Here is a 21026-nt window from a genome sequence, read left to right as displayed (position 1 = left end):
CTATACAACATGAAATCATTACAGTAGGGAGTGAAAATAAACAGGTTTCAAGGATTTCAACCAGATAAAACATGATGCTCTGGTTATCATCTTAGTGAACTAAATGATTTATCTCCCTGTATTTCTAAGGACTCTGTGTAATTACAAACCAAGGATTCTGTTAAGAACATCAGAGAAAGCAGGAACAGGGCTAATAAACCATCCTGTACTCCTCTGATGCTCCTGATCTCTGCTCTCTGGCCCCTTTAGTGGACCACTCTTACCACGTAACCCAGACTGTCCCACGTACAGGCCCCTTCTCTACTCTCCATACTCTCCAATTGAACATCTGACTTAGCGTCCGAGAATAATGGAACATAGGTGCCAATCTCGAATCCGATCTTGAGTCTCCTGGATTCACCTTACCCTTCTTCTGCACCTGAACATGGTCACCAAGAATGTTCAGTGCTGAACTGATGAGAAACCTTTGGGAGAGGGGCCCAGTGTGCTCCAGCACTATTAACTGACCTAATTAACTGATTAAAAAGGTGAACAGTAAGTAAATAGGTAAGCAAATGAAAACAGAATGAAACTGATTTCATCAGTACCTGAGCTAAAAATAAAACCAAGATTTTTTGACACTGTCCTTGGATCCACAAAAGTGAAACAATTATTTTCTGCTTGTCCTTTTCCCTTAAAAAGTTAAATATTCTGAACAAAAATCTAGTTCCCTCGCTATGAAGCAGTGACAAAGCTGGGGAGGTGAAACGGGGTCAAGATTTTTAGAACCAACAGACACTACTGCACTACTGGGTTATCCAGAGGACTCCCAAGATGACACAGCTCCTCAAGATTGAGAGCCTACTGAAAACACACTCCTTCTCTTCCCCACGGGCCAATTTACTTGAGGGAAGGAGAGGAAGGAAGGGAGGGGAAGCTGGAGGCTGCATAACCTAAAGACTATTTTGGAGATTTGCTGCCCTCTATTGCCAGTGATTTCCGTAGGTCCGCTTCAACTACCCGTGACGGGTCTGTGCCTTTTCCCACGTCTACCTGAGGTTTACAGTTGCAGCCAGGCCTCGCTACTGTGCGTCTACAGTGGGTTACAACACAGGAAGATGGCCAAGGGACAGCAGAGTGGCGGAAGATAAAAGACTCTTCCGCTGGGGGTGGGGTGGGTAGAGGGGTAAGAGAGCAACCTCCTGGCAGACAATGGTACCTTTTGAGTCATCAGGAATGACTATAGGGGGGCTGATGTCTGGAAGTTCCTCTTCTCCTGGCTGTAACCCCCTGGCTCGGAGATGGTTGATATCAAGTAGGTCTGGCATATCAATAGAAACATCTACAAAGTGAGAGAGATTACATTCACCAGACTCCCCCCAAACCCACAATTGCCCCCTAAAACCAGCACCTCTAGCTCTTATGTGCATGTGTCTAGGCAGAGCTAAGGGATGCTTTTCAGTCCCCTGGAGTAAATCCCTGGACCAGGAGACTCACTGAGACTAGTTACATTTAATGGAGAAGCAGGCGGAAGATACAGAGCGTTTCACACTGAACAAGCCAGAGGTTGCAAACTGGGAGCCCAAAGACCAGTTGTAGCAAACAGAATGTCTGATGTTGGCGACAAATTTCAATTTTAAAATCAGATTTCATTTAAAGATCCATATTTCCAGCTTATTTTGAAAAACAAATATTCTCATATGGTAACAACTGCCCTGGGGCTGATCTTCGGTTTCCACTCTAGACAATACGTGCCCTACCAGATTGTAGGGCACAGACCCCACTGCTCCCGATTGCCCCCGTGGCCCAGAGCATCATATTCACAATTCTGATTCTTCCGGTAAGGAAATGTCTTTCTAAGCCACGTCCTTATCCAAAGTGGAAATACCCAAGAAAGGCCAAGATAGCTAGGCTACACATTTCTTATATCCAATGTACTCCTGCCATTTACCTTATCCCCCTGTCCATATGAGGCAGTGGAGTTTGCAACCCCTAGATTACGCCTTTTCTCAGATCATGAAGGGCCCTGTGATCATTCTCATCAAGGTAATAAAGAATGAAGTTTTAAAGAAATAAATTCAATCTCAAGTGTATTAGTCTTGGGAAATTTTTTCTAACTTCTCGGGTCAGTTGTTACTGTGCTGACTTACTCGAATACAAAATTTAACAGTCTAAGGCCTGTTGAAATTTAGTGTTATATTCAAATACAATGATAATGAAAAATGGGTCCAAACGTTGGTGTGGGATAGGTCTGCCGGGCTAGCAAACAGAGCTTGAAAATACTATCCCCAAAACCAGTTATGATGCCAGATACATAAATCTTATTTTAAAACAACAACCCGAAGAAAAAGCGTAGTTAAAAAAAATTTTTTTTCAATCTCAGGGAGCAGCAAAAACAAACATAAAATGTCTGACCCACAAAATCAATACAACTGTTCTCCACAGAGAAATTCAGGTTCATTAAAGCAGGCTTCGAGGCTCCTTTAAATTCAACAAGTCTATGAAATCTGAAGTTTTTATCCTTTACGGAAATTCCAAGGACAGAGAAAAATAAGAATGCTGCTTCCAAAGCAAGTGAAACCCTTTAGGAGAAAGCAGTTTTCTCTCAGGTCCTTCCCAGGTCCACAGAGGAAAGGCTGAGTGCGGAGCATCCTGGCCACAAAATCATTCCACCAGGAAATCAAAGGTCTACTGCAGAATCAGTCAGCACCCTCCATCCTGTCACGTGGCAAACAAGTGCCCTGACAACTGAGTGCTGGAGGTTCCCGGGGAAACCAGCCTGATTTCACATTCTTTTCACCTACACTTTCCAGAAGAGCCGGTGAGTGCTTAATTAACCAGTGTAAGGCCTGAGTTGTTTTTCAAGCGCTCAGAAACATAAAACGTTTAAAAGCCTGGCACACAGTCTGAGGTACTTGCTTGAGAAACGTGTCCTGCCGTGGCACAGAGGACAGCCTAAAAACAACCTTAACGTTGGATCCTGATGATGGAGAAAAGGTTCTTGTACATCGTCTGGAAAACTCAAACCTCTACCAAGGGTCAAGGGCCTTTATAATTCACAAGAAAATAGCCCAAGGAAGCCAAAATCAAATCCCTTTTTTGACGATTTAAAGCAACTGGCTGTACTCATTATTAATAAAATCTGCATGATGTAAGTGACTGTCATTAGCCACACCCACCTGCTTGAGAGACCAAGGAGAGCTAGTAAAAGGAGCATGTATCTTCAGTTACCTGCACCTCCAAGTGTGGGCTTTGGACCAGCAGCACCAGCAGCATCAGTATCACCGGGGAGCTTGTGAGAAATAAAGAATCCCAGCCCCCCACTCCCAACCTGCTGAATTAACACCGGCATTCTGCCAAGATCCCAGGTGATTTGTATGCATGTTAAAATTTGGAAAGTATTGTTGATTTGATAACGTGGGGATCCCATTTTGACTCTTAGAATCCAGTCATTCCAGAACGCATTATTAGAGGGGTGGGGAACACGGGGTGATTTTTATTGTCAGTGCATATCATATACTCTTGACTTGAAAGAGAAAGGTGGGGATGATGGAAAAAGAATGAAATCGAACAATTTCTGACAGTCAACCACACGGGCCCCCTTCACATGCCATTTTTTTCCAATGGCCAATTTGATGTGTTAAGCGAAAGCATGCAAAAGATACCTACCAAATTTTTTGGGAACCCAGTCAAGACCAAAAGTGAACTTCTTTATCTGCACTACCAAGTATTCAGGGAATGAGGCAAAGCGAGATGTTCTGGGAAACACAAGGGTATTAGATCAATGAAACAAGGCAATAAGAATCATGACTACAGTTCATGAAGCATCACGAGCTTTGCCCGACGCATACCTGGCAGTTCCAACGACTGCACTGAAGAGGAGGGACAGGCAAACACCATCAGTTGACCCATGCACCCCTCCCGGTCACTCGCCCTGGCCTTCTCACAAGGACACATTTTTTAACAGAGGACAATGCTGTCCTTTGAGAAGGATCTGGGGCATGTTACAAAATTACACTTTCACTTTGCTGTGGCACTTTGTATCTCTGGAAAGTACTCTTCAACCATAGTCATCTGTTTTTCTCTAAAACCCTAGCTAGAATTTAGTACAGTGGGCCCTTGAACAATGCAGAGGTTAGAGGTACTGACCCCCCACCATGCAGTCAAAAATCCATACATAACTTTTGACTCCCCACGAACTTAATTACTTATAGTCTACTGCTGACCAGAAGCCTTACCAATAATATAAAGAGTCAATTAACACATTTTTAGGTTATATGTATTATATATTGTATTCTTACAATAATATAAGCTAGAGAAAATATAGCATTGTACTGTAAAAAGCCCACTGGACCCACACAGCTCAAACCTGTGTTGTTCAAGGGTCAACTATGTGTGTGTGTATATACATACACATTACATTTGCAGGAGTGTGCAGGCATGCATGCACTCTGTGTTTATACATGTGGTTTGAAAAGCCCCCAAGCGATCCTGACATACTCCCAATCTCCCCTCCCACAGAGAATCACTATCCTATACCACAAAGTTGGCATGAGGAGGGTTCATTGGAACTTTGGTTGAGGCTGACTATTGGAAATGCCAAAGCTTCAGGAAAATATTACTGTATCTAAAATCCATGGATCCTAAAGGGGTGTGTGTGTGTGTGTGTGTGTATACATATGTGTATATACATATACATACATACACATACATATATATTTAAAATTTTAAGGTTCAGATTTAGATATTTTAGATACTTAACTAAAATATCTAAACCTGAACCTTAAATTTTTAAATTAACACATACGGTCAATATCTCACGTTTCCCCTTCAAACTTTCAGAAATTGCCTGGACTTTGGTTTGACGATTTTATGCAGACTATTCACCCAGGACACCAAATTCATGCCTGGTTCCAGTTCATTTTCTCCACATGTATCATCTTGTTTATAACAACCATTTCTGTGTCAGTGTCAATGTGGATAGAGTAGGTACATGTAAGAAAGAAAATAAGCTGTAGGCAAATACTATATGTATCTTCTAAAATAATAGATTCTAGAACACCATCAGCACGAACTCTTAAGTCATTGCCTTCTACTTGGAATGCATCTGCCCAGAATTCAGAAAGCAACTACAAGTGCATTGCTGCCCCCAAGTGTACAAAAGAAGCCATAGTACAGGGACAGAGCACTATGCAGAAAAAGGGCCAAAGGATGTGGATTTGGGTCTAAGATATGCTACATGATTCACTCCAAATGTGAACAAATCACTGACCCTCCATGAGGGTCACATCTACAAAACAGATTTACTAATAATAGCTACCTACCAGGGCAATGCGATGTTCCTGAAACGTTGTGAAACCACTTGACATACTAGAATATATACTATGAATTCCTAGGGAATTAGCATGATGATTTGGTCCTAAAAGAGCTAGAATCCACCAGGTGTTGGACACGGACTTGAGCTGTCGCTGACCTGTTTTTTGCCCCAGGCAAGACACTTAACCTCTCTGGATCTCAAATTCTCCATCGCAAGGACAGTAGAAGGGTATAGGCAATTATGTAAGGGAGTTTTTTTCAAAAAAATAAATAAATAAAATAAAGAAGCTTAACCATCCTAAGGAACTCATCTATCATTATCCTGGCTCATTCTTTGGAAATTATCGTACTATCTCTAATTAGGTTTTCCTATCTTCTGAGAGGCAATAATAACCATCATTCTTACTTAAATATAGCCAAGTCCTAATTTCCCTGAAACCCAACAAACTTCATCCAGTGTTTTCAACTGACATAAAAATATCACCTTTCTGATTCACCTCTTCCTCTTACCACATCAGCTTAAAAGCTAGAAAATATAGAACAGTGAGACCAACCAAAAGTCATCAGTAAATCAATGATCTCCAAAATGTGGTTCAGAAGCCCTAAGATTCTTGCAGTTGCTCTGTGGTCAGTAACTGGGTGAGTAAAACAGCTGGTGACGGCATGGGGCAAGGGGAAGTGCAGGGAACTGGAGGCGGGGTTGAATGGGAGAGGGGCGGATTTCACACACCCTTTTGTTATGGGTAACTCCCAACCTGAGAGTACCAGACATCAGGTTAGATGACACCCACATTTACATCCGCCCTGTTGGGTAAACACGCTTACGTATTTCTGTAGCATCTACAGGGTCTCAAACTGAATCACACAGGTAGTAACAGCTCAATATATATTTTTTCAAAATAATGTCAAAAGTAGTAATTAGCATTCATTAATTGCAGGCTTGGGACATCAACTCCTGAAATCTAACAAAGTTGTAAATGATGCACCGCTTACTCTTTTATTCCTAAAATTCATTCCTGGAAATTAAAATTTTTCTGAAAATTTCTGTATTTAATTAAGACCACTGGAGTGTAAATCTAGGAAGACACACAACAAATTTACCTCCAAAAACTGCTATGGGAACTAAATGAGTCAGGACACAAAGTGCTTAAAATAGTGCTTGACAACACTATTGTGCTGTCTATTGACAACCTATTATCATTATCCTATCAATTGTTCACTAATTACAATCGAGGCAAAAACACCACAAATGTTTTAATAAGAAAAATACATAAGCTGTCCCTCCCCGTGAAATTAAGATTGCCTATTGTACTGAAAACCTGGCAACTAAAAAAATACAGCACAGTTCTATCCTTTCCATTAAATATGCTGAAAATATGAAAATTAATTAACCACAAACTGTACAACCCAAGGCCAAAAAAAGGAAAGTTAAAAACAATGGTTATAACAATCACAGCATATGCTTACTCTGCACAAGACAGTATACAAAGCACTTTGCAAAGTTTATCTCTCCTTACTCTTCACTCCAGCCCTATGAAAAAAGTACTATTACCCCGCTTACAGTTAAGGAAACAGTGGCTTGGGTCACTTGGCCAAGATCATGTTTCAGTAAATTCTACACTAGGGATTCAAACACTGCCCGTCCACCTAAAGCTTGTGCTCTGGAACCCCACACTGTGCTCTCCTCTTCATAAATGATAAAAGTCAAGACAGAATCTCTCCCTATTGACCTTTAACGCATGAGTTGCTTGACAGCAGGACCTAGGTCTTGTTCAGCTCATTGCCCAGGATATTCCAGGTGAACAATAATACTTGCTGGGTGAATGAAATTTCCAAACACTGATATTGTTCCCAGAAATAGTCCATTCAGGACTATTTAAGGCAAGAGCCTTTATGTCTGGTCCTTACTAGCCAAAACTCTACAAAAAGGACACCTTTTGCCTCCTTCCTGGCCTTTCCGGCTCTGGGTCTAACACAAGGAAAATTCAAGGCCCCAAACTAACATAGTGAAGAGATCATGTCTCTATTGCTGGAAATAAGAAAAAAAAAAAATCTTTTAGGAACTCACTGAAGTGGTTTCCCCAAAACTAATATTCGAAATATGATGAGACCTAATAAGGAATATGAAAGGCTATATAAAGATTACAAGGATATGAGAATAAGCAAGCATGATCAAAAATATGGGATAATACATATAACAGAGGGATTAAGGATTTAAACTTTGAATTCAGTCGCTCTGAATGAATTCCAGGTCTGCCACCTACTGGCCTATTACTTCTCTTTTTATTTTCTTATCCATATGGGGAGAATAGTAGCACCTACCCCTTAGTAATACCAAGATGATTAAATGTTAATTGATGGTAAGTGCTTAACACAGGACCTGGAATGATAAATGGACAAATATGGTAGTTGCTTTATTAACCTAAAACATGTTTTTTCCTTTTCCACAAAGACCAGTTTTCAATTAACAATTGGATATATCCAGTATTCATTTTTCTCATATGCATAAAAACATATACATATAAAAGACAGAGGAAAAGGAAAAATCCATTGAATATCTACTGTTAAGGATTAGAGAAAGCAGAAACCCCTCTCCTAGACAGTTACAATTGCACTGTCTACCACTAAATATTTCATAGCATTTGAGGAGAAAACCAGGTAAGCAAGCATCATTCCTCCATTACGGATGGAAGAAGGACATTGTGTGGTGACTTTGCCCTAGGACAGAACATCCGCTGGGGGGGTGCCTGGGTGGCTCAGTGGGTTAAAGCCTCTGCCTTTGGCCTTCGGCTCAGGTCATGATCCCGGGGTTCTGGGATCGAGCTCCACATTGGGCTCTCTGCTTGGTGGCAAGCCTGCTTCCTCCTCCCTCTCTGCCTGTCTCTCTGCCTACTTGTGATCTCTGTCTGTCAAATAAATAAATAAAATCTTTAGAAAAAAAAAAAAAGAACATCGCTGGGAAGGGGACACAGGAGATGAATCTAGATCTCCCGGCCACTTGCCCCAGGGCGAGAGCCTCTGTCTCTACAAAGCCAATGCCTCCCTACTCCATTTTAATGATGGGCCTTCTGTTAGTGATGAGAAGGCTCCTTCCCGCAGGCCCAGAGAGTATGTCAGAACTTGCACTTCTAAGCTTGAAGAGCAGAAAAGGGTGGGTAAGTAGACAGGGAAATGAAGAACACTACAGCTTTTACCTGATGCTGGACACTTTCTAGGAGGTCAGGTCCCCTGATCACTTCTATGCCCCACATGGAATCAGAATTAAAGTGCAAGAGAGAAGAATCCAGGTTTGAGAAACCTACCTATGGTCAATAATTAAAGTAAAAAAAAAAAAATGTTGTACACCTTAAACGTACAACAATAGTATTTTATCTCAATATGTACCAATATATGTCAATATCTCAATACTGTCAATGATATTCAATAAAGCTGGGGGGGGATAATGAAAGAAATTGGGTCTACCACTAAGAGAGTGTATAGATGTCTAACTGCCCAATGATGGCTCCAGGTTTCAGTGAAGTGAGTCTCATGCATTGAATACACCAACTCACTAACACTTCTCTATGAGAACACACACACACACATCCCATAACTGAGCAATCCTAGGATAAAAACTTATTCCACAATGGATAATTAATAACTGAATGGACTATTATTAATCTCATTTGGATATGAACATTTTTATAAAAATTATTTTAAGAAAACATGGCCTTTTTTAAACTTTAAAATAAATTCTTTCTGTTTTCCCATTTTTAACGTGGGAAGTCAATCATCTGAAACAAAGAAGAATCCCAAACGATGGCTATTGCAGGGAATAATTGATTTAAGTCTGACTGCTACTTGAGGTGATAAAAACATCCAGCAGTAGCTCTTCCACCTTCACAACCCTTTGCATCAAAGTAGAGCTCAATTTTAGCTAGGAGGACAGACCGCCAAAGAATACCTAAAAGAAGTAAGATTCCCAGAGTCAAACTTTCAGATCTCCCTCATTTTATGCCTCTGTGGGTACTCTTTTTCCAATTGTATGATGTGCATTGGCTAGGACTTGACTGTATAAAATAAGTTAATCAAGTGCAGGAAAAAATGTTTTATGTGCCTGACAATGAGGTGCAAGATGGGGAAACAGCATTTTCTACGTCCCGAGTAGCTCATCGGAACAATCAGGAGCCGTATGTCCACTTCGAGATGCCCCGAGAGCCCTGGTCACCAAGTGCTAAGCCAAATCTTTAATTATGGAATTAAAATCTATCATAGGGGCGTTTAAATATTGAAAACTACCATAAGTATTTCTGTAATCTCTTCATTAATAGATTCTTGCCATGTGGTGGTGGGGGGGGGGTGGTTAGGAGGTCCTTGGCCCAAAAAAAAAAAAAAAAAAGCAAATTCCTAATAAAGGATAAACCACAACCTTGCTTTAAAAAAAAAAAAAAGAAAGAAAGAAAGAAAAGAGAAGAGAAGAGAAGAGAAGACATTCCCTTGCTAGTACACAACATAGATTATAAGCCTGGTTTCTTGGACAGGCCTCACACAAGTGAGTTCTAGGAAAATTGGGGTTGCACAAATCATAACCCCATCTCACCACATCTGAGAAAGCGTGGGCAGACTCAGACAACATCCCGCCACCTCTCCCCAACCCAGTCCCAACCTCTCAAGCGTCCCTCCTTACCCCACTACCACCACACAAGCACAAACACACAAGCGCACACACATGTGCACTTACTTCACACCCGCAGACTTTGCTTGTAGGGCGCTGCTCCAGAAATCATCTACGTTTTCCGGTTCAGAAAAGGCCTGAAGGCAGGCACTAAATGGTATCTTGGCACGAACCAACTCGGGAAGGGGTCTTCTGTTTGCTTCTGCTTCCCTTCTCGTTAACTCATAGGCAATCAGTTCATCTGAGTAAAAGAGCAAATGAATGACCTTGTACTCACTCTATCCTCCTGAAGTGGAAAACACCCCCTTTGGCCAATCTTCCTGAAGGTGTCTGGGCCGGGCCAGACAACTTCAGGTTGAGGTTACAAACAAGTTCAAATAGCAGAGCTACCAACCTAAAAGGACTTTCTACAGGATTCCTGCTCAAACGATTAAATACCAAGGGAAAAAGAAGACAGCACACCATCAACTTCCCAGGAGTCAACAGATCTGCTCTTGGAAAACTGCCTATAAGTCAAAATTTTATGTAGTTTTGATGGGGTCTTTCTGGGAATTCATTTTGTTTACCAAAAAAAAAAAAAAATCACTCCTGATTTATCAGTTTTTGGGCACCCTTATGCACCTATGTGTTTTCTGAGGCACATCTGAATATGGGTTTAAAATTCATTGTCCAGTCCACAACCAGTTTATGATGTACTTATATCTAGGATGCCAGTATTAGGCATCCCAACAATCAATTTCCAGGGACTACATTATAAATCTTTCTGAAAAAGAATAGTTACTATGCATAAATTATAAACAGTGGGTTAGAGAGGATCACAGAACTGAGCAGAACATCCCCGAGGCTGGCAAGAGAAAGCAATTAAGCCTAATTCTAGAAAGGAAACAAACCACAGTCCCCTACCCTCATTTCTACCTTATATAATGGATAAGAATTTAGAAACTGGCCAAAAGCTGCAAGAGCATGTAGAAAATGGAAATCATTTCACCTTAAAATCATCATAATCATCGCTTGTCTATTAGCACAACATACTGACCCCCCTCCAAAAAAAAGGGAAGGCAGGCCACCTAGTGAGTTACTGACCTTTACAGAAATAACCAGTTCACAGACATGAGCAATATAGCATACATTTTACCTTTTTTCTGCTTCTAAATGTTAATTCTAAGAAATACCATTCATCTATTTTGCCAGGAAAGAACCAGACAGACTGACTGAAGGACTTCCCCTCAGATCCCAGAAGTTCCTCCACCTCCTTCCTGTTTCCGAAGTCCAGAGACCCTTCTAATGGGCCTCGCTCCTACAGGAGCCCTGCCGGCTGCATCTCCCACAAGGGGCGTCTTCAGTACTCAGATGCTAAAGTCGGATTATTTCAGGAGGTCGCTGCTAGAACATCTCACCTCAAAAAATGCCGTTCTGATCACTTCCCCTAGAATTTATGGCACAACTCATGAGTGCTAGCATTAAAGAATTTTCCACATCTATAAGTACAAATAATGTTCCCTCAAAGTAAGCTGACTCCAAGCCAACCAGCTGATCAAATTTATAGGCTCTAAAACAGGTTATGCCCATAATCCCTCCAACAAAAACCCGTGATGCATCTGACTCTTCTCACAAAAAAGACACATGGGGACTGGGGAAAAGAGGAAAAGAGACGTGCGAACCAGACACGATCTGGGTTTGGTCTCCTCCTGACTCCACTTAGTAGTGAGTAAACCGCGTTATCTCCGATTTGAGGGTTTGTTTGCCCGTATGAGGAAGCACATCGCCAAGTTCCCAGTTTGGGACCGTTACCCTTGTTCGTTGCTGCCTCCATGGCCACAGGTAACTGCATCAGGTAATCCACCCTCTCCGTGTAGCGGACTTTTCGTGTCTGACAGCACTGAATACGTTCTTCCACCAAAAACCGAAAAACATCGCTTGGATTTTCTGAGCCAATGCGGTTCCTCTGCAGGTTCGATTAGATCAGGTCAGTAAACATATGAATATTAACTCATGAATAAAAATTGGCACAGAAGCGAATATGTAAATCTGGAGTAAGGATCTGGAGTTACTAAGTGTTCCCTCTGGCATGGCCGTTCACCAGAGTATTTTTTTTTTTTAAGATTTTATTTATTTATTTGACAGATAGAGATCACAGGTAGGCGGAGAGGCAACCAGAGAGAGAGGAAGGGAAGCAGGCTCCCTGCTGAGCAGAGAGCCCGATGCGGGGCTCGATCCCAGGATCCTGGGATCATGACCTGAGCCGAAGGCAGAGGCTTTAACCCACTGAGCCACCCAGGCGCCCCTCACCAGAGTATTTTAATAACAAGGCACGGGCATATATTCAAAAACAGGGGACTGGTTAAATAAACTATAGCTGACCATGTGAATAAACATGATGCAGCCACTAACAGGTTTGTGTTTTTTTTGCCCTGCAAAAATTAAGGCATGTATGATATGATCATGGAAATGCATTGGTGTAAATTATACACAAAAAAGAAATCATGCTACATTCAAATATGTCATGATGTGGCAAAACATTCACAACACAGTAAGTGGAAACCGATGCTCATAAAACAGCATGGAGAGAATCAATAAATGCTCCGAGAAAGTGTCTGGTGGGTCAGACACCGAAATGTTAGCACTGCTTAATTGTAGGGGCTGTTACCACTGGCTATTTTGATTTTCTCCTTTGTGCCTTTTTAATCTTCCACAGAGAACATTTTTGTAATCAGAAAAAAAAAAAAAAAAGAAGTTGCTTTTTAAGAGGGAGAAGAAAGCCCTTAATCACGAATTCTCGGTAGCTTTTAAGAACCACAGCAAGGAATGTGACTCAGCTCTGCTGGGACCAAAGTGTGACCATCTCTAAGTGGTGGCACAAGGACACCAAATACCACACTGGACTCTTAAGGAGCTTTGTCATGGAGACCAAAAAAAAACTTTTGAATTAAATAATGGACAAACATCCCTTTAAGCACAAATTAAAAGGAGGATGGGGAGATCCAGAAGTGCTAGAAAGGAGAACATGAGCAGCGATCACCCCACGTGGGCTGAGAAGAGAAAGCCTCATGCCGATGCAACACCAGCTGGGACTGTGACAGATTCAAAAAAGGGGCCGGGGGTGGGCATCCCGGCCCCAGCAGAGGGGACCACCAGAGGGGACCGCCCCCAGGCGCTGTGTACACTTTTTACAACCTTTTGAGCATTTTTGAAGATGGACTTACTCACCTCTACTAGATTCACCAGGTGCAAGAAAAATTCCTGGGCATCCTGCTGTCTGTTAGAGGAGAACTCCGGGTGGCTCTTGCTTACAAAGGCCTTAAACATGCGTGGAGAGATCCCATTCTGTTGAGGCTGAAATATAAAAGTAAAACCAACTCATCACACTTTCCTACGCATTCACGGCACGAAGCGGCCAGCAGAGTAGGGATTACCATAAAACCCAATTTTCAGATGAGACAACTGAAGCTAAACAACAGAGGCTAAACAATGATAAGAGCCAACATTCACTGGACGATTTCCTGTAGAGCGGACACCACACTAACAAGACATGATAAACACCCCCACTTTCTAAGGTCCATCTTCACAGGGTTTGCTCTACAGTGGCCAAGCCAGTCTGAGACAGCCCACTTCAGAGCAGGCTAGAGAGGCCTGAGTGGGGGTCCTCGGAAGGAAGTCAATGGAGAGGAGCACTCTCCACACCTCCCCTCCCTCCCCACAAGAGGGCAGGAGAGAAGCCCTGGTAGAGACAGGATAGTGCTTTATTGTGATTTGACCATATGGTGTTTTTTACAAATTGAAGGTTCGTGGCAGCCCTGCATCTAGCAAGTCTATTGGTGCCATTTTTCCAATGGCATTTGCTCATTTTGTGCCTGTGTGTCCAATATTGGTTATTCTGGAAATATTTTGAATTTCCTCATTATTATTGTATTTGTTATGGTGATCTGCAGTCAGTAATTACAACTCACTGGAAACCCAGATGATGGTTACCATTTTTCAGCAATAAGGTGTTTTTAATTAAGGTATATACATTGTTTTTTTTTAGACATAATGCTGTTGCACACTCAATAAACCAGAGTATCATGTAAACATCACTTTGATATGCACTGGGAAACCAAAAAATTCATTTGGCTCACTTGACTGGAACAGTCCCTTTGTTGCGGTGGCCTTGGAACGGAACCCACGTTCTCTCCGAGGTATGCCTATTCTTGCAAGAGCAGGAAATGACACCCTAGTAATTGTCGTAGAGGTACGTAGGCACCCACATCTGCCCTGGGCTCTTTCTGGATCGGAGCACGGTTGTTCCCAGGAGCTTGCCCTTCGCTGGCAGACACTGGAGGAGCCTGGCAGCAACTACCAGGATGACAGAGTGGGAAGAGCGGGTGGCAAGGACAACTCTGGAGGACAAGGATATGTGAACTTCCCTGAGGACTGGAAGCATAGATCAGAAGATCGCCAGGCTCCTTCAGAAAGAACACTGTCTAAGACAATGGAAGGCGGGCCGGCGCAGAAGACTTGAGGCTGGAGCCGAGGTGGGGGTTATAGAGGTCAGCCGCACAGAGCATCAGGGAGAGGTCCCAGGGGAGGTACCTAAGTGGACAAGCACGGAAGACAGACATCTCTAAAGAGCCACTAATGTGCCCCTACAAAAAGGCTAGACATGGCAGCCAGGAGGGAGCCAAACACACTAGCTCAGCAAAAGGCTCTGCCTCTTGTCTAATGTCTCCATCCCATGGACCTTGCTTGACTCTGGTGGGGCCAGAGTCAGAGGAAGCAAGAACGAAAAATGACCAAAGGATGCTCCAAGTTCATGCATCTAATAATGGTGTTACCTGTCACTACATTTCATACCCAACAATCACCCTGCAGAGAAGGTATTGCCATTATCCTCATTTTACAGCTAGGAGAACGGAGACAGGCAAAGAAGTGCCAGAAAGGTCTTCCAACTCAAGGAGGTCCTCCAGACAGATTACCATGCAGCTAACACAGCAGAACCAGAATGAAGTCCAGGTTCTGATTCCAATTCCAGGCTCTCCCACACAAAGACGGGAACGGCAGCTGGAGCCCCTAGTAGGTCTCAGTGAGACACACCCCACCTTGCCAATCAAGCAAAAGAAGAAGTTCGTGTACCCCACAAAGTATGTAGCTGCTGCCCACACACTTCTTCTCAAGACCTCCACTTGCTCAGTTCTGGGCCACATTCCCATCTGGATCCGGGAAGCGTGATCCCTGGGCCATCACCAGGCACACAGCACAAAGTGCCTCCCACTTCCTTCAACTTTCAGTCTGCCCTGGCCCATCTCCTCAGCTTGACAGTGGGCCTTGGCAGGTGGAGGCCACATCTCACAGTCCTTTGAGATCTCCTGGATATCTAGGCAGCGCCTAGGTGTGCACAATCACACAGTCAGATGCAACAGGGGATGGGAAAACTCCCTTTTCCACCTCCCTGCAGCTCCCCGACAGTTCTAATAAAACTAGGGTGAAGTGTCCTGTCTTGCTGAATATATACCTGACCTTGTCATCCTGTATTTACGAACCACCTACTTCACACAGACCCCTGGGGATTCTGCCTTCGGAGAGCTGAGAGACCATGGGGAAATGAGAGACAACACACGTATCTACGACAAACACTGAGGGATACTGCCCAGGACCTGGAACAGTGCCAGCGGCTCTTACAGGAGAGCGCCCCAAAGTGGCAGCGTGTGGGCTTCTGAGGATGTGGAAACCATACATAAATGCCCATCCTGCACACACCCCTGGCTTCAGATGTGCTTCCAGTGCTAGGTAAAGACCACTATTTACCTGGCAATTTAATATTCTTGTATATATACACCTCCTGAAAAAGATGTCACAACTATAACTCTCTTTACTCACACTGCTGATGCCTATGAGCTTCGCAGCAGCCAACACAAGCAAGCAAAAGTCATGCCTGATCTTTGCATAATGGCTAACATTTATTCATCCGTTTAACAGAAATTTATGAATTGCTCTAACATATCAGACATTATTCTAGGAACTTGGATGAATACGTACGAGGTGCCAGGCATAGTTCCGAGTACCTTATACATGTATCTTGCTTAACTCACTTAACCTAATGAGGAGAAGGAGGAAGAGGAGGTGGAGGAGAAGGGGGAGGAAGATTCTCTCCACTTGACAGATGAGGAAACTGAGGCAAAGCAGCGTTGAGTAACTGGCCCAGCACCACACAGCTACAAAAGTCAGTCACTTGCTGTCCCTCCACCTCTCTGTCTGTCTCCCTTTATCCCATGTCTTAACATCACCTTCATACACTAGTTCTCATCTCTGGTGGCCCTGAGTCCATCTTACCAGTTGCTAAGAAAGGAAGACAGGATGTCTCGGGCTCTGAATAAGCCCTCTTCAAACACACACACCTCTGGAACCAGCATCACAGGGCAGTCCAGCAAGTATTCCCCAGGGGCGCCTTTGCAATCCATCTTTTCAGCTTGGGCATCTCTCTTTAGGTCTTCCTAGAAGCACACATTCACGGCCTGCTGCGGATGGCATTTCTCCTGCCATCTGGGCTTCCACGTGATGGGATTGCCTGTCCCCATCAAAGCAGCTGCCTTGGGAAGTTCAACAAGTCAGTAAATTCAGAAAAGTTTTGGCTGCTGCTCTTCGCCACCGTGTGGTCGTGTAACTGGGAGGAGTCTCAAGCGGGACCATGGTGAAACCCCCAGAACCTCAGCCCTGCACCTGGACTGTGGTCCAGCATCCTTCATGAGCCACACCTCTTCTCTTTCTCTACCGATTTCGTTTCCTTGTTTTCTCTCGACTGACCTTTCTTAATCCTTTGGTCCATCCTCCGCCAGCTATAGCTTGAGAACTGTTGATCATTGGAAAGCTATTTGAAAAGGCTTCCTAACCAGAGGGAAGCTATGTCTCCCTCTCCACGTCACACTGCAGACCAACTCCTGAATTTCACAGCTGGGTTTGAGCCTTTTAGTTCCAACTAGACTACTCCACAGTTAATGCCTCGATCATCAGCTGGGCTGGCTTCCTGCATCCATGTCCCACACCTGTTCTACCTGATCGCAGAGGGGAAGTCCCCCCTAATTCCCTCACTCAACCAATAGTACCTTCCCTTCATATCTAGTATAGTAGAAAGTCTTCCAGATCTAGCTTCCAGCTCATCAGAAACACAAGCTGAACAAGGCAACAGTCTTTAAAGTGATCCTGGGGCAAATGATTCAGCTCCTTCCACAATCGACAGCTTGCAGAAAGAAAAGGAGGGGGAATGATAAAAGTCATCTTGGACACTGCAGGGGAAAATCCAGACCGGAACCGGGTATTAGATGATGCTGAGAAACAGTTACTAATTTTGTGGGTGTGCTTCTAACACTTGAAACAACTTTTAACATGATTTTTATGTGGAAAAACAAAAGAAGGTATTCTAGTCACAGATGTGTGCTAACACTTACAGGTGACAAGAAGGATGCTTGGATTTTGTGTTAATACGCTGCAGGGAAGGGGAGGGACAGGAAGAGAAAGACAGAGGAAGAGGAAGAAAAAGTTGAGCCTAGAGGGGATTACTGAAACCAGACCGGCAGAATGGCAATTGCTAAAGCTACACAATGCTATTTGTATGCATATTGGAAAATTAAAAAAAAAAATTTAAAGACGAGGCTCTGGATAAGGCAGCTGATACTTAAAAGAAACCAAAAGTCAAAAAAAGAACCAAAGAACTAAGTCAAAGAAACCACGTTTCCTAGTTGTCAACGCATCACTGATATCATCCCAAAGTCCCCTATGGGTCTATCACCACACACGAGGAGAGGGAGTGACCAGACTTGACCAAGAGTCAGACTGTCTTCAGGAAGCACGCACTCTCACCCACAAGCTGGCTCTTACACAGCTGAAGCCATGGCTAGTCCCAACAACTAACTCTATTAGGAGGGAGCCCCGGGAGTCTCTAAAATAGCAACCACCTAAGGAACCTGTCATATTTATAGGATACTGTACTTACTTCCTCCATCAGCAATTGCAAAACAGATCAGCTAAAATTAGCAAGAGGACTACAGTGTTCAGAATCTTTCCCAAATGCTTACACATGACTTTCTGTTTAGCTCTGCACTAAGAAGGTAGCCGGACACTCCTCACTCACATTCCTCTGAGCCTAATGCTTTAATTAATACACACACAGCAAGAGTGGGGCTTTGTATCACATTAGAGCAACACCTGCACGGACATTCACACAGTAAAATTCCAGGAATAAAAAGAAAGGTAGACACATCCCAGCCTGCCCCTAATACACAGGTGTATGGCATCTGTTCATTCCAACTTTTTTTTTTTTTAAAGATTTTATTTATTTATTTGACAGACAGAGATCACAAGTAGGCAGAGAGACAGGCAGAGAGAGAGAGAAGGAAGCAGGCTCCCCACGGAGCAGAGAGCCCGATGTGGGGCTCGATCCCAAGACCCTGGGATCACGACCTGAGCCGAAGGCAGAGGCTTTAACCCACTGAGCCACCCAGGTGCCCCTGTTCGTTCCAACTTTTAACCTTAAACCATAAACCTTGGATCTAACCCAGTTCCTAACCAGATCGAGCTAATGGAACAGAGTGCCTTCCCCAAGCTATTTTTCATATTTCAAAAAGTGAGTTAGAAATGTTACATTTGGGGCGCCTGGGTGGCTCAGTGGGTTAAGCCTCTGCCTTCGACTCGGGTCATGATCTCAGGGTCCTGGGATTGAGCCCCGCATCAGGTTCTTTGCTTGGCAGGGAGTCTGCATCCCCCCCACCTCTCTCTGCCTGCCTCTCTGTCTACTTGTGATCTCTGTCAAATAAATAAATAAAATCTTAAAAAAAAAAAAAAAAAGAAATGCAGTTTGTTTGAAACATAGAATTGTTTTAAACATGTTCTCTTCGGAAGGAGAAATAAATTACAAAATATTCAGCATTAAAATGTGTGAAAGCGTGGTCTCAGACTGCATAAGATCAGGAGTAAATTTTTTGAAGAAATAAAAGTGTCCCTTTATAGTGAGAGGTTTTATCTACTGCGGATGCAACTTAATTTTAAAAATCAATTCAACACATTTATGTAGAAACGGCAGTGCCCAAAACAAATACCACAAATCTTTTTATAGATGAAAATGTGAAGTAAGCATGCACATATAAAAACTAGATTTCACCTTGGTCTGTAGAAGACCAATTTAATACCAGGAAGCATGTAGCCTAGAAATGCAAGACAGAGGCACTGGGAAACAAGTTGATGGGCCATCTGGTAATTCTGCAGACTTTAAGGACCCCCTTTTGTCATCCGCCTACACCATCCACACACTGAGACACTGGGACACCTGAAGTAAATGCTGGAACAACTGTGGGGGAAGCAGGATCATGTAGAGGTCAAAAGTAGATGCAGGGGCCAGCCCACTAGATATGAATCCCAGCCCTGTCACTCTCTGGCTGTGTAATCTCATGCAGGTTTTCTGTACATTAGTGAGCATACAGAAAGAGCCTGGCCTTTCATAAGCAATCTTAGTTATTAGTACCACAGCTGGCGGGGGGGCCTGTAAAAAGGCACTCCTGCCACATGGCTCTGACTCCTCTCTTGCTCTCTCTCCCTTCCAACCCACACTCCTCTTGTGATCCATCCCTTCTCTGGTTTTGTACACCTTCTTTCTTCTCTTAGGGCATTTCAGGCACATTACCAATCACAAATGCCACAGACCTGAGACAAGGTCACTTGACCAAAGGGCTCCTGACCCCTGAGAGAAGAAGAGTCCCACAAATCGGTTTCTCTGAAACCAACTGCCAGTGAAAATCCTGATGCCTCAGAAAGTAATTCCTTCCGCTGTCAAGGGGAATGGAGATTTTACTACGAATTACTTGCCTGTTCAAGTAACAGATTAAAAGTGATTCCTCCAGGGCCACAAAGAATATCATATGGTCAAGTCAAGCTCCTTTTGAACATTAAAGGTACCCTACTGGTGCCTGAGCCAAAGACTTATATTCCACCCAGCTAGACAGGTCTTCCCCACCACTCCCAAGATGCACACCGTACTACTGGTCACATTCAAGATTCTTCATTGAAGACCACTAGATCATGGCACCACAGAGCAAGAAAGGATTTTACAGACCATCTAGATCAAAGGTCACACACCCAACTACAACAGCGTACCTGCCAAGTCATGAATCACAAAGGGACTGGAGCCAGCTGGGGACTGTGTGTCCTGTTTGAAGGGAGGGCTGCTACTCAGCTCCAGCCATCTGCTGTCATGGGCCTAGAACTGCTACAGGGTCTGACTGTTAAAAAGAACCTGGAAGTTCTGGGGTGCCTGGGTGGCTCAGTCAGTTAAGCATCCAACTCTTGGTTTCAGCTCAGGTTATGGTCTCAGGACCATGAGATTGAGCTCTGTATCAGGCTCCACACTGGGCATGGAGCCTGCTTAAGATTCTCTCTTTCCCTCGGGGCGCCTGGGTGGCTCAGTGGGTTAGAGCCTCTGCCTTCGGCTCAGGTCGTGATCTCAGGGTCCTGGAATCGAGCCCCGCATCGGGCTCTCTGCTCGGCGGGGAGCCTGCTTCCTCCCTTTTCTCTCTGCCTGCCTCTCTGCCTACTTGTGATCTGTCTGTCAAATAAGTAAATAAAATCTTAAAAAAAAAAAAAAAGATTCTCTCTTTCCCTGTCCCTCTGCCCTTCTCCTCAATGCCCCCCCAACTTGCACTCACTCTCTCTCAAAGAGAAAAAGAGAGAGAAGCTGGAAATTTAGATGTTTATGTGTGGGCCAAGCAAAACACACCTACAGACCAAATATGGCCCAAATGCTGCCATATTACCCACGTTGAACCACACAAAGCAGGAGTTCAGACCACATGTAGGCTTCAGACCACAGGAGATCACAGAGCTACTGCATAACAATCACTAAGCCCAATGGTGAGGAGGGGGCAAGGGCCTAAGCAGTCGTTGTTCATAGAATGAAGAATGTGCCTTGCTCATAGAAGAACTATTCTTACTCTAATATAAAAGGACATTTTAATATTAACAAAACCAAACTTTACTTGCAAACATCACCAAATTGATGAATTTTCATTCCATATTTTCTTAAATGAGTAGATTCCAAGAACACAACCACAGGCGGGTA

General features: G+C 43.5%; 1 protein-coding gene across 3 annotated transcripts in view; it reads right to left on the bottom strand.

The window, feature by feature from the left end:
* USP13 (ubiquitin specific peptidase 13) overlaps positions 1-21026 on the bottom strand; it is a 110086-nt gene that overhangs the window by 30351 nt on the left and 58709 nt on the right. The window contains exons 11-15 of one of the 3 annotated variants that reach the window (XM_080800587.1): positions 13157-13282; positions 11741-11894; positions 10016-10190; positions 3649-3737; positions 1199-1321 (exon numbers count right to left, since the gene is read on the bottom strand). In XM_080800587.1, the coding sequence (XP_080656713.1) occupies positions 1199-1321; positions 3649-3737; positions 10016-10190; positions 11741-11894; positions 13157-13282 (667 nt within the window). The remainder of the gene's footprint in view (positions 1-1198; positions 1322-3648; positions 3738-10015; positions 10191-11740; positions 11895-13156; positions 13283-21026) is intronic. The other 2 variants (XM_080800588.1, XM_080800589.1) reach the window with 2 other exon arrangements.

The sequence above is a fragment of the Martes martes genome (genome assembly GCF_963455335.1).
Source record: "Martes martes genome assembly, chromosome: 1".
Taxonomy (NCBI): domain Eukaryota; kingdom Metazoa; phylum Chordata; class Mammalia; order Carnivora; family Mustelidae; genus Martes; species Martes martes.
The sequence above is the reverse complement of the archived record's forward strand: the minus strand, read 5'-3'. Positions and strand labels throughout refer to the sequence as shown.